This window comes from Dipodomys ordii, unplaced genomic scaffold, assembly GCF_000151885.1.
Source record: "Dipodomys ordii isolate 6190 unplaced genomic scaffold, Dord_2.0 Scaffold118, whole genome shotgun sequence".
NCBI classification, from domain to species: Eukaryota; Metazoa; Chordata; class Mammalia; order Rodentia; family Heteromyidae; genus Dipodomys; species Dipodomys ordii.
In genome coordinates, this window is record NW_012267334.1 from 1,277,383 (window position 1) to 1,289,931 (window position 12,549).

Genomic DNA, 12,549 nt, shown 5'->3' on the forward strand with positions numbered 1-12,549 from the left:
TCCACCACCACCTCCAACACAACCTTCACCTCCACCACCACCTCCACCACCACCTCCACCATCTCCACCACCTCCACCTCCACCACCTCCACCTCCACCTCCACCACCTCCACCACCTGCATCTCTGCCCCGCTGCCCTCTCCCTCCCTGTTGCCCAGCCCCACTGCCCTGTCCCTCCCCACGGTCAACTCACAGTCTTGTTTCCTCTGGATGTTTGTTTTATTTTTTTTGGACCTGACGCTTGAAATCTGGGCCTGGCATGGTCTGCAAGCTTCTTTTCGCTCAAGGCTAGAGCTCTACCTCTTGAGCCACAGCTCAACATCCAGCTTTTTCTGTGATCAATTGGAGATTAGAGTCTCAGGGACTTTCCTACCCAGGCTGGCTTCAAAGCAGGATCCTGGATTTCAGCCTCCTGAGCAGTGAGGATGGAGGCGTGGCCGCTGCACCAGGCCTTCTGTTTCCATAGCTTCTTGCCGTGCACGCAGCTCCCTGCATGGCACGGGCCTGTGCAGCCCTGCCGCCGGCGCCGGCACCGCCCTGGCCTCTGCGGGGCCCGTGGCCGCCGGTCGTCCAGCCCCGCCGCCGCCCTGGCCTCTGCGGGGCCTGTGGCCGCCGGTTGTCCAGCCCCGCCGCCGCCGCCGCCCTGGCCTCTGCGGGGGCCGTGGCCGCCGGTCGTTAGCCCCACCTGCTCCTCGTGGGCAGGACGGTGGCCAGCCCTGGCTCTGTGACTCCTCAGGGCTGCAAACACAACAGCTACGAAGACGCCAAGGCCTACGGGTTCAAGAACAAGCTCATCATCGTCTCCGCGGAGACAGCCGGCAACGGGCTGTACAACTTCATCGTGCCGCTGCGGGCCTACTACCGCTCCCGCAAGGAGCTCAACCCCATCGTGCTGCTGCTGGACAACAAGTGAGGGCGGCCGCCCTGCGTGCGGCAAAGCCCTCTGGCTGGCCGCCTCCTCCCCTGCGTCCCGCCCCTCCAGCGCTGCTGCCACCAGCGGGCCCTCTGTCTCCCTCCTCTCCTCCCACTTCACCTCCCGCTCCTTTCTCGCCTCCCGCCCCTGCCATGCTGAGTCCCAGGGTGGGCCCAAGGAGCACTTCCCTCCCCAAGATCCCCCAGCTGCACAGCCGCTGGGTGGACTGAGCCAGGCCTGCCCCAGGACCAGGCAAACCCCAGCCCCTCGGCCCCAGGGGCCGCTGGTCCGCTGGTGCTGGGATCCCCTGCTCTGCCCAGCCCCATCCCCACCAAGGGCCTGGAGGTACAACCAGGAAACAGGCGGCCCCTCCAGGCCCGCTGTCCCCGCAGGCCTGACCACCACTTCCTGGAGGCCATCTGCTGCTTCCCCATGGTCTACTACATGGAGGGCTCTGTGGACAAGTAAGATGCTGCCTCCACAGCCTCTGCGGCTGGGGCTCCTCCAGGGAGCATGCCTGGCCACATGGGGGTGGGGAGGGAGGGGGGCAGGCAGGAGAGTCCTGCAGCCTCACTCTGCCCCCATGCAGCCTGGACAGCCTGCTGCAGTGTGGCATCATCTACGCCGACAACCTGGTGGTGGTGGACAAGGAGAGCACCATGAGCGCCGAGGAGGACTACATGGCCGACGCCAAGACCATCGTCAACGTGCAGACCATGTTCCGGTGAGCACCCGGCACCGCAGCGGACCCTCACTGCACAGGCCCACCGCACTGCCACAGGGGTTCCCGAAGGCTCATGGCCGGGCCACAGCCACAGGGCTCTCCTGAGGCCCCACCCTGGCCGCCTGGCCCCGGCCTCTTCTGTGGGTCCGGCTCCGGCCACTGCCCCACTCAGGCCCCTCTCCCCCAGGCTCTTCCCCAGCCTTAGCATCACGACAGAGCTCACTCACCCTTCCAACATGAGGTTCATGCAGTTCCGCGCCAAGGATAGCTACTCTCTGGCCCTTTCCAAACTGGAAAAGGTGAGTTCCCGGCCTGGTGGCTGAGCCTTCACGGTCGAGCCTGGAGCGGACAGGAGGTGGGTGGGGCTGGTGGCTGTGGAGGCCAGAAGGCAGACCCGACCCGAGGCGAGCCTCCGTCGAGAGGCTGGGAGACCGCAGAAGACCTGTTTTCCTGGGTGCCTGGGGTGTTAGCCGGCTGCAGGGCCACACCCGCGCGATCAAGAGACCAAGGCATCTGTGGCTCCGTGGTCAGTGCAGAGCAGGCATCTTGGTGAGATTGGCTTGTGGCCGCAGCCACTGGGTCCAAACACGGGACCCCAGCATGACACACGGTCGCTCTAACGATCAGCTGTTCACAGGTGGGGGCAGAGGGCGGGAGGAGTCACGGGACAGATGGAGCAGCAGTGCAGGGCCGGCTCCTCCCCTTCCTGGAGCCTCCTGAGGGCTCCATGGAGGGCGAGGCTGGGTCCATGACTCTCGGGGCTCAGGGCCGTGATGGCGCTGGTCCTGGGTCGTGGTCCCTGCTGACCATGGCCTCACCCAATGCCTCCGTCAGGCCGCTGAGCAGCTCTGCCCCTTCGAGCGCGTGAGCAGTGACTGGCGGGGCCGGGGCCGGGGGACAAGCTGCGGTGGAGGAAAGCAAGCCCGTGTTCACTCCACTCGAATCTGGCCCACTCACGTGCTTGAGTACTGCCAGCTCATCAGCCAGGGCAGAAATCCTTGCAGGAGAGAGGCTGGTTATCTGTGGGGCCGCCCAGAGAACACTGAGGGCCAGCGTCCGCAGGGGCACCTGGCACCGTGGTCCCCGGGACCAGTGCCCGGCCCCTTGCTGCGTGCGGGTGAGGCTTTGCAGGATGGGAGGGGCCCCGAGCCACAGCCCCAGAGTCTCCGAGACCAGGGTCCAAAGCCTGACAGCAGCGCCCTGCCCGGGCCGCCGTGGGCACCTGTGACGGTGGGAGCCACGAGGACAGCTAGGGAAGCCAAGGCACACACACGCGTGACCTCAGAAGCAGCCCTCCACCCGGGTCTGCGCCGCACGGACAGAGTTGAGGGCCCCGGGCCGGCCCATCCCCGGTGGAGACAGAGAGCGCGAAGCAAACTACTGATGGCCTCCGCTCCCAGACAGGATGGGTCTGCAGTCACAGCCCCCCTCCCCCCCGTGGGTGCCAGGCCGGACAGGATGGGTCTGCAGTCACAGCCCCCCTCCGTGGGTGCCAGGCTGGACAGGATGGGTCTGCAGTCACAGCCCCCCTCCGTGGGTGCCAGGCTGGACAGGATGGGTCTGCAGTCACGGCCCCCCTCCCCCCCCGTGGGTGCCAGGCCGGACAGGATGGGTCTGCAGTCATGGCCCCCCTCCCCCCTGTGGGTGCCAGGCCGGACAGGATGGGTCTGCAGTCACAGCCCCTCCCCCCCGTGGGTGCCAGGCTGGACAGGATGGGTCTGCAGTCACAGCCCCCCCTCCGTGGGTGCCAGGCTGGACAGGATGGGTCTGCAGTCACAGCCCCCCCTCCGTGGGTGCCAGGCCGGACAGGATTGGTCTGCAGTCACAGCCCCCCCTCCGTGGGTGCCAGGCTGGACAGGATGGGTCTGCAGTCACAGCCCCCCCCGTGGGTGCCAGGCTGGACAGGATGGGTCTGCAGTCACAGCCCCCCTCCCCCCCCGTGGGTGCCAGGCTGGACAGGATTGGTCTGCAGTCACAGCCCCCCTCTATGGGTACCAGGCTGGACAGGATGGGTCTGCGGTCACAGCCCCCCCTTCCCCCCCCCCGTGGGTGCCAGGCCGGACAGGATGGGTCTGCGGTCACAGCCACCCCTGTGGGTGCCAGGCTGGCAGAGGCGCCTGGCTGAGGTGCCCAGGCCCCCCCAGTTTCCCGACTGAACATACATGGCCATGGACCCCCCCCGGACCCTGCTCTCCCCAGCACGTCAGCCTCCCCGCGCTTTAGACAGAGAACAGGCAGCGTGAAACTTTAAAGCAGAAATGCACGGAGGCCTGCTTTTACCAGAAATGCCCATCATCAGACACGTTCCACATTGAGAGAACCCCGAAAGGTACAGAGAAAGCCGTTGCCCCAGGTCCCCGAGGCCAGCGCTTCCCACCCTCGGCAGCCTGGAAGGCTGAAGCGGCTCTGGGCTGAGGTGAGGGGCTGGGCCCACTCATGCGGCTCCTTCTGGGAGTGCCTTGGGGTTAACAGTAGAAACTGAAAACTCCTTCTAACGTCCAGACAAACACCCTGAGAAGAGACACTAATGGCAAAACAACACATTGCATTTGTTGAAAATGCCAGGGAGCCGGCCGTCGCTGCCCCCCACGCCAGCCCTACCCGTCAGCCTGCGGATGTCACCTGGGGTCAGCCTGGCCTGCACTGGGCCGGCTCTGCCCTCCTGGCCACCCCAGCCCTGCTGCCCCCTGGCCGTGGCTCAGGCTCAGGGCAGCCTGGGCTCCTTGGTCTCATCTCAGGGATAAGTTTGAAGCCCCCTTCCTCCCCAGTCCCTCCAACCCATACTCTGAAGACGTCTCCCAAGAGAAAAGCTGTGGCCCTGTTCAAAGCCCAGGGGGAGTTCTGGAAAGGGACTCACAAGCCAGCCCTTCCTCTCCTCGGGCTCTTGGACTGTTCTGGGTTCTGGTGTCCTGCCTGGCATTGCTCTGACGGAAGAGAAAGCACAGCCATTACCACGAGGCCTGCACGTGCAGCTGCGCCACAGCAAGTGCGATTCACCATGTGGACTGTCCACACCTGCAGCTCAGACACGCCTGTCCATGGAGCAGGGAAGCGCCACGCACCCCCGGAGGACACAGAGCATCGTTTGCTGATTATGCTGCGTTCTCCTCCCTGAGCCCCGTGGAGGGGAGCGGCTCCTGATGGCTCGGTGCTGCCGGCCGCACTGCTGTGGCAGCGTGGCCTCAGGACCAGCTCCTGTGGGATGTGGCCCGTGGGAGGACGGCCCGGAAGACACCCATGTCTGAATCCCAAGCTGCAGGTCTTTCCTCCCGGGTAGAAGGGACCGCCCAGGGGATACGCTGAGGATCTTGAGGTGTGAGGGGGTCCCACACTGCCCGCAGGGTCCTCATGAGGGAGAGGCAGGAGGGCCAGACACGGCAAGAGGCTGTGCTGCTGACTTTGAACATGGAGGGAGAGGCCACAGCTCAAGAACGGGGCACCCTGGGTGAGGGGAAAGGCAGGAAAAACAGCACCCAGAGCCTCCTGAGGGAGCAGGGCCTTGCTGGCCTGGACTTCAGCTCAACACAGGTCTAGGGAGGAGGAAGGGCTGAGGGTGGGACTCGCTGGTCAGGTGCTCCCTAGCACGGACCGCGCCCTGGGCCATCCTCCATGCTGACCGACAGAACAAGAACCAAGTGCCAGCTGTGGGGCTGGCGGTGGCCGAAGGTCAGTGTGTCACACACTTGGAGCCTCTGCCCCTCCCAGTCCCAACGCGCTCCTCTGGTCCAGGTGTGTGTGGGAGGCACTGCGGGGCAGCTGGTGCTCGCCCGAGTGTAGATGCTCACATACCACGTCCACGCACGCGGGTGTCTGCCCGTGCCGCTGTGGCCCCGGGTGCTCGCCCGAGTGTAGATGCTCACATACCACGTCCACGCGCGGGTGTCGGCCCGTGCCGCTGTGGCCCCGGGTGCTCGCCCGAGTGTAGATGCTCACATACCATGTCCACGCACGCGTGTGTCGGCCCATGCCGCTGTGGCCCCGGCCGCGGCCTCTGAGCGGTCCTCTCTTGCAGCGGGAGCGGGAGAACGGGTCCAACCTGGCGTTCATGTTCCGCCTGCCCTTCGCCGCCGGCCGTGTGTTCAGCATCAGCATGCTGGACACGCTGCTCTACCAGGTCAGTGGGGCTGGGAAGGGAGGCGGGCCCTGCCTGCAGTGCTCCTCCAGAGCCCCGCTTTTGCTGTGTGAGCACCATGCTCTGAAGGGCACTCTCTGGTCCCAGCGCCCGGCCCTGGCCGTCCCAGGAGTCGCTGGCCCCACCGGCCCGGCAGCCATGAGCTCCTCTTTGGACTTTTGTGTTCCGCCCCTTTGCCCTCGGCTGTGTGGATCCCGGACGCAGAGCCGGCGGCCCAGCCCGTCTGGCTGCTGGCATGACAGGCTGGGCCCAGAGGGTTTCTGGGCCGGGTGGAGACTGTGGGGCACACCCACCTCACCCTGGCTTTGCCCCCAGTCCTTCGTGAAGGACTACATGATCACCATCACCAGGCTGCTGCTGGGCCTCGACACCACCCCGGGCTCGGGCTACCTCTGCGCTGTAAGTGCCGTGGGGGGGAGGGGTGGGCACTGTGGGGCCTGGCACAGCCCCACCAGGGGGACACAGTCCAGGGGACGCGAGCAGCATCCAGCAGCCTCCACCCGGCTCCCGACATTGCAGATGAAGATCACTGAGGATGACCTGTGGATCCGCACCTATGGCCGGCTCTTCCAGAAGCTCTGCTCCTCCAGCGCCGAGATCCCCATCGGCATCTACAGGACCCAGTGCCACGTCTTCTCCGAGGTGCGGGAGCCGGAGGGCACCGCCCTGTGCTCTGCCACCCTGCCCGGGGGAAGGGAGGGCACGGTGGCTCAGCCTTTGCTGGTCCTTCCCAGTCGCCCCGCGGCCCCATGTGTGTCCCTCTGGCTGGGGCAGCCACTTCCCGAGGGGACAGGCACGGGGCATCTGAGGGTGTCAGGAGGGTGCGGGCAAGCCCACACTGCCCCCTGCCCGCCCTGGGCTGAGGGGCCACGGCTTGTGGAGAGAGCCAGGTGGCCCCCGGGACCCAGACGGCCTCGGTTTCCTTTGCAGCCCCATGAGCTCAGAGCCCAGGTGAGCACCTGGGAGCCCGCGTGGACGCTGCCTTACAGCACCTGCGCTCCCGCCAGCCGCTCCCCTGGGAAGTGGCCGGGGGATGTGGGCAGGGGGCAGCTCAGAGGGCGGGCTGCGGAGGAGGAGAAACGGAGGATGACATGACCACAGGGCCCGCCCACCCCCGCCCGGCCCGGCCCCAGCCCACAGCCCCACCACGCTCCATGCTGAAGGGGGCCCCCACCACCCTGGGCCCCCAAGCGCCCTGATGGGTCCTCACATGTTCCCCAGCCCCCCACGAGAGGCTCACTGAGCCGCGCTGGGCCAGCCGTACCCCCAGCTCTCCCTGACCTTCATGGATGTAACTTGAAAGATCCCTGTGGGCCATCCACAGATTGGGAAACTGAGGCACAGAGAGGCGGCCACCATCCTGAGACAAAGCCAGGGGCCCAGCCAGCCCCACAAAAGGGAGGGCCCGCCCTCAGGTCATAGGTCAGGCCGCCTGGGGCCCCAACATCTCCCACCCAGGCCACCGCCCACAGCACTGCCCCCCTGCCCAGTCCCAGATCTCGGTGAACATGGAGGACTGTGAGGACACGCAGGACACCAAGGGCCCCTGGGGCGTGCGGACCGGCGCGGGCGGTGGCAGCGTGCACGGCCGCCAGGCGGGCAGCGCCGACCCCGCCGAGCACCCGCTGCTGCGGCGCAAGAGCCTTCAGTGGGCACGGAAGCTGAGCCGCCGGGGCAGCAGGCAGGCCGGGCCCGCGCCGGCTGCCGAGTGGACCAACCAGCAGCGCCTCAGCCTCTACCGGCGCTCGGAGCGCCAGGAGCTCTCGGAGCTGGTGAAGAACCGCATGAAGCACCTGGGGCTGCCCACCACGGGCTACGGTAAGGGCAGCCGCCGCGCGGGGCAGCGAGGGGCGCGGCCTCCCGGCCCACTGTCAGTCTACCCTTCCCACACTACCTGGCCTCCATTGCAGGGCCAGGGCCGGGCAGCCGGGGCCTGGGGCTAGGGATGAGTAACTGCTGGTCAGGCCCGGGGGGGGGCTGGACAAATGACTCACACCCCCACGCCATAGCCTCGTCCGCACCTGTGACATGAGGGCTGGGCTGGGCCGGGCAGTGGGGAGGGGTACACAGGTCAACTCCACCCATCCTGTGGATGGGGCACAAGAGGGGCAGGGAGACTCCACCCTGCCCTCCAGCAGCCAGTGCGGGGCATCCTTTAGGGGGACGGTGAATGGCCTCACCACGACATTCCCCTCCCCTCCCCCGCATCCTTCTTGGCTGGCCGTGTCCAGCTGTGTCTGCTGCCTCATGGATTTCCGCACTCCTCCCTCTCTTCCTCTCTCTCTCCTCCCCTCCCTCCTCCCCCCGTGCCTTGTGATGGGATGGTATGCATGTGACTTTGACCATGAGCACCCCAGCTGATGGAGGAGACGAGCCGCCCCCTCTCCCCCGTGGATGGGCTGCCCTCGGCTGGCCGGGCAGAGCGGCCTGAGCGCCCGGCTCCGGCTGCTGACCCTGCTCACCCTCGGGCATCTCAGCACCACTGCGGCCCAGGCCCGCCGCTGCTGCCTGCTCCTCCTGGCCCAGGTCCGAGGCTCCCAGGCTGTGCCAGGTGCCAGCCGTGTGCGTGTGTGGACATGCTGGCCACGCACAGCAGTCCTTTGCTGCGGGAGAGCAAGGGGCTGGGGAGTGGAGCAGAGCGGCCACACCAGCCTATCTACGCGTGGCCTCTGGGCGCGGCTGGGGTGGCAGGCCACTCTCCACATTCGGTGACCCCCAAGCACCCTGCCTGGGTGCCCTGCTGCCGCCTGTCCTCGGAGCTGACCACCCAGGCTCAGGCCCGCAGCAGCTGCGGGCAGGTGGAGAGTCCTGCCCGGCTCTGCCTTCAGTCCCGCTCCCCCGCACAGCTTGGCGGGGAGGGGCGGCTTCCTCCTGGCAGTTCACTTGCTTTTGAGGCGGCCGGTGCTGGTCCCACAGTCGGGTGTGGACGGCGCCGGGCACAGCCGCCCCGCGCCCCCACGCGGCACCACCGCCGGCCGCGGCCCGCTGACCTGTCTCTCTCTCTGTCTCTGTCTGTGCCTCTCCTGTGTGTTCTGTAGAGGACGTAGCAAATCTAACAGCCTATGATGTCATGAATCGGGTAAACCTGGGATATTTGCAAGGTAATTCTGCTCTGGTGGACTCCCAAGGCCACACGGGACAAGCCGACCCCTTGCAGGGCGAGGCAGGGACCCGAAGAGGTGGAGGCAGGGTTCCGGCTCCCAGCCAGGCAGGGCCTCGAAGCCGCAGGCTGTCCCCTGGGAACCTTCCACGCTCCTCCTGCAGGTCCCCCCCCCCCTGCAGCCGCAGCGGACCCCCGTGACATGCCCAGAGCTCGGGGCCCTGCGGGGCGGGGCCTGTGCGGAGCCGGGATGAGCGCCTGCCGGTGAGGGCGGGGCCGTGGGGCAGGCCGGTGCTGCCCTTTAGGGGCTACGGGCACCCCACTTCCTCCAGGAAGACACCTCAGTCCCTCCCCCGCCGCGGCCTCGGGTGGAGTCCAGGCTGGAGGCTCTCAGTGCTGCCTCTGCTCCCAGGCTTCCGGTAGCCTCCGAGAGCAGGGCCGGGTCCTCAGGAAGCGGTCAGGAGCCTGGCCTGCAGCTGCCCAGCCCGGCCCCGCCCGGCCCTGCCTTGGCCTTCCACCCCACCTTGGAGTCACCACCAGTTCAGAGATTAGGAGCCCGGCCCCAAAGGGAGTCAGGGGGAGCGGGGTCTGGGAGTTCTGGCCAGCAGAGGCAGAAGCATCAAGCAGGAAGCAGGCCATGCTGGGGGGAGAGGGGTGGAGGCCTGAGGTGCTGGGAAGAGTCCATGGGGTGCCCGCACCAAGTGGCCATTCCTGGAGCCAACGCCCTGCCCTGCCCTGCCCTGCCCAGCCTGCACCTGCAGCTACTGCCGCCTCCAGCCTCGAGGCACAGGGGCACCTGAGGCCGCCTGGGGCCAGCGGGCCTCCAGGCCTGGGGCAGTGAAGTCCGTGGCACATGACTGGCCACGACCCCATCCCTGGCACTACAGTTGAGGCCTGGCATTCCTCCACCTCCTCCTAGCAGCTCAAAGAACACAGTCAGGGCTGGCCCCGTGCTGCTGGGAGCTTTGTCCGTGTCAGATCTCCCTGTGTGACAGCAGAGCTGGCCGCATGGGCCATGGGGGTGGGGGGTGCACACGGGCCTCGCTTTCATCTCAATGGGGTGGGTGCCACAGCACGGCTCTCTGCTGGTTGCTATGGCCTGGAGCCTGGGGCTTGGGGCTCGGGGCTCAGGGCACAGGCCCGTGGCCTGTCCCGAGCTCACGGGGCTTGTTGGGGAGGCCGCGCCTCCTGCTCAGCTTCCGGCATGAGCAGAATGGACATGTGAGGCAGGCAGGTGCGTGCCACGGGACCAGTGCAGCGGGACTCCGGCTCAGGCTGCCACCGGCTCCCAACTCCAGCAGGTGCCCTGGCCCTCCGCAGCTGGCCGTGCCCACGGCTCATGGGGCTGTGTGAGCTGGTCCCAGTGCCCACACAGCCGCTCAGAGAGAGGTGTGCCCTGGCCCCGCCCGCGCAGCCTCCTCAGCTTCAGAGCGAGCACGGCCCTTCTTGGTGGCTGCGGCCAGCATGCTTCCCAGGAGAGGAGAGGAGAGGACGGGAGCAGCGGAGGCTGCTCTGGCCTGGCTCACCATCATTCTGTCTGTTCTTGGAGTCTGGGGGGAGGGTCCCCCATGGATATCACCTGATGGGTAAACTGAGGCTAGTAAATGCAAGGGCCCTGCCAGCATTTCACAGGGATGGCCCGCCGGCTGTGGTGTGGGGTGTAGGAACTGGTCCCTCCCTGGAGCTGGTGCTGAGTCTGACGGGCAGTGAGTGCTGCGGGCAGGGGGCCCTGCTCCGGGGCGATGGTCCAAAGCAAAGGCTGAGCCTGGGGAGTGCGGGGGAGTGCCAGCCCACTTCCTGGGGAGGATAGCACCTTCCAGGCTCTCCAGGGAGGGGGTGTGCCGGGTATGAGTGCCGCGTGCACGGTTCACGGGTCTGCAGGATGCAGGCTGCGTTGCTGTGTATGGGTGTGTGAGGGACGGCTGTGCAGTGTGCACACAGGGGTAGTGTGCGGTGGGCGTGCGCTGGCCAGCATGGAGGAGGGGCGTCCGGTGCCAGCGCTGGCCAGCATGGAGGAGGGGCGTCCGGTGCCAGCGCTGGCCAGCATGGAGGAGGGGCGTCCGGTGCCAGCGCTGGCCAGCATGGGGGAGGGGCGTCCGGTGCCAGCATCGCAGTTCTCACACTGCCAGTGTCACCTAAGCGGAGCTAAGCGGGGAGCAGCCGCGGAGCTGAGCCCGGGCGGGGCGGGGTCTCTGCTGCCTGGCTCGCTGGCCCTGGAGTGCTGTGGTGACCCCACCATATCCTTTCCAGACGAGATGAACGACCAGCAGAACACACTGTCCTATGTCCTCATCAACCCCCCACCCGACACCAGGCTGGAGCCCAATGACATTGTGTAAGTCCACGCCCACTCCGTGTGGCCCCGTCCACGCCCACTCTGTGGGCCCCCAGACCTGGCTGACACTGGGCAGGGCTAGGCCTAGGGTCCTAGACACGCCAGCCCACAGGAGTCCACACCCCAGGCCCCTCCCTGATGTCCTCTGCAGGTACCTCATCCGCTCAGACCCGCTGGCCCACATGGCCAGCAGCTCCCAGAGCCGGAAGAGCAGCTGCAGCCACAAGCTGTCATCCTGCAACCCGGAGACCCGCGATGAGACGCAGCTGTGAGCGGAGCAGCCAGGCCCCTGCGGGGAGGGCCCGGCGCAGGGCCGTGCTGCCCGCCAGGGCTGCACAAGCCTCCCAGGCCGGAGCGAGACGCGGAGGCCGGCACAGCGTGTTTTTAACCTCTTTTTATAAATGTGTAGGACCCAAGTTGCTACACAGATGCACCGCAACTCGTGACCGGGGCCAGGCCAGGTGTCCACACAGAACTGTGGGCCTGGGCACCGCCACTGCATGCCAGGCTGGGGCGGCAAGGGCTCGGGGGAGGGTCAGGCCTGCAGCCTGGCGGGGGGCCCCTCCGTGCACCCCGCGCCCGCCGGGGGCCAGCGGTGTCCTCACGGCCACCTGCCAGCGCTTCCTTCTGATCACAGCTTCTGCATGGCGGGGGCCACGCTGGGCTCTGTGGGGTGAGGCCCCCACCTGTCCAAGGGGCCGGCGAACGGTGCCGCACTTCCAGGCTACAGAAACTCGGAGGGGCGGGCGCAGGTCCGGGCCGCTGGCCGTAGAGCCCCAGGTGGAGGGGCCGGGCAGATCCACGGGGTGCCATGACCACGGGAGGCGGAAAGGCCGTTTTGCTACCACGCTGGCTTCTCCAGCCACAGCGTCGGGGCCGTGGGGCGGGCGGAGGGCTCCATGGGCCGATTCACTCTTTTCAAAGCAACGCCTCGTTTGTAACACCTGATCCGAGAAGCACAATCCGCGCGGGCGCCTCGGCGTCCCAGGGGCTCCAGACTCTTCCGGGTGATTCTGGGCAGCCTGTGGTTTGTACTGTCAGAGCTGGAACCTTCTATTAAATGATACACCGTGCAGCCATGCGTGAGAGCTGCCTGCCCAAGGCGTCACCGCTCAGGGCCTGGGGGACGGAGCCACCCTACGTGAAGGGCTAGCGCCTCTGCTGTGGTGACCGCCCTCCAGCCCAGCAGCACAGCCCCGCAGACGTGTGGCCGTGGGTACTGCAGGGGACGCGCGTGGGCAGGTGGCTCACGGCAAGCTGCCCGTCAGCCTCGCCAAGCCGGCGTGCCCCTGGGGAGCGCGGGGACCCTGGGCTCATGTGAGCACAGCCCAGCCACGGAGGACTT

At 67.2% G+C, this 12,549-nt stretch overlaps 1 protein-coding gene across 1 annotated transcript in view; it reads left to right on the top strand.

The window, feature by feature from the left end:
- Positions 1–12,245, top strand: part of Kcnt1 (potassium channel, sodium activated subfamily T, member 1) — a 31,830-nt gene extending 19,585 nt beyond the window's left edge. The window contains exons 17-28 of the mRNA XM_013029361.1: positions 737–909; positions 1,306–1,377; positions 1,503–1,637; positions 1,825–1,936; positions 5,650–5,751; positions 6,085–6,168; positions 6,289–6,411; positions 6,700–6,720; positions 7,260–7,587; positions 8,808–8,870; positions 11,120–11,204; positions 11,356–12,245. Coding sequence (XP_012884815.1) covers positions 737–909; positions 1,306–1,377; positions 1,503–1,637; positions 1,825–1,936; positions 5,650–5,751; positions 6,085–6,168; positions 6,289–6,411; positions 6,700–6,720; positions 7,260–7,587; positions 8,808–8,870; positions 11,120–11,204; positions 11,356–11,476 — 1,419 coding nt within the window. The 3' untranslated portion in view covers positions 11,477–12,245. The remainder of the gene's footprint in view (positions 1–736; positions 910–1,305; positions 1,378–1,502; positions 1,638–1,824; positions 1,937–5,649; positions 5,752–6,084; positions 6,169–6,288; positions 6,412–6,699; positions 6,721–7,259; positions 7,588–8,807; positions 8,871–11,119; positions 11,205–11,355) is intronic.
- The last annotated feature ends 304 nt before the right edge of the window (positions 12,246–12,549 follow it).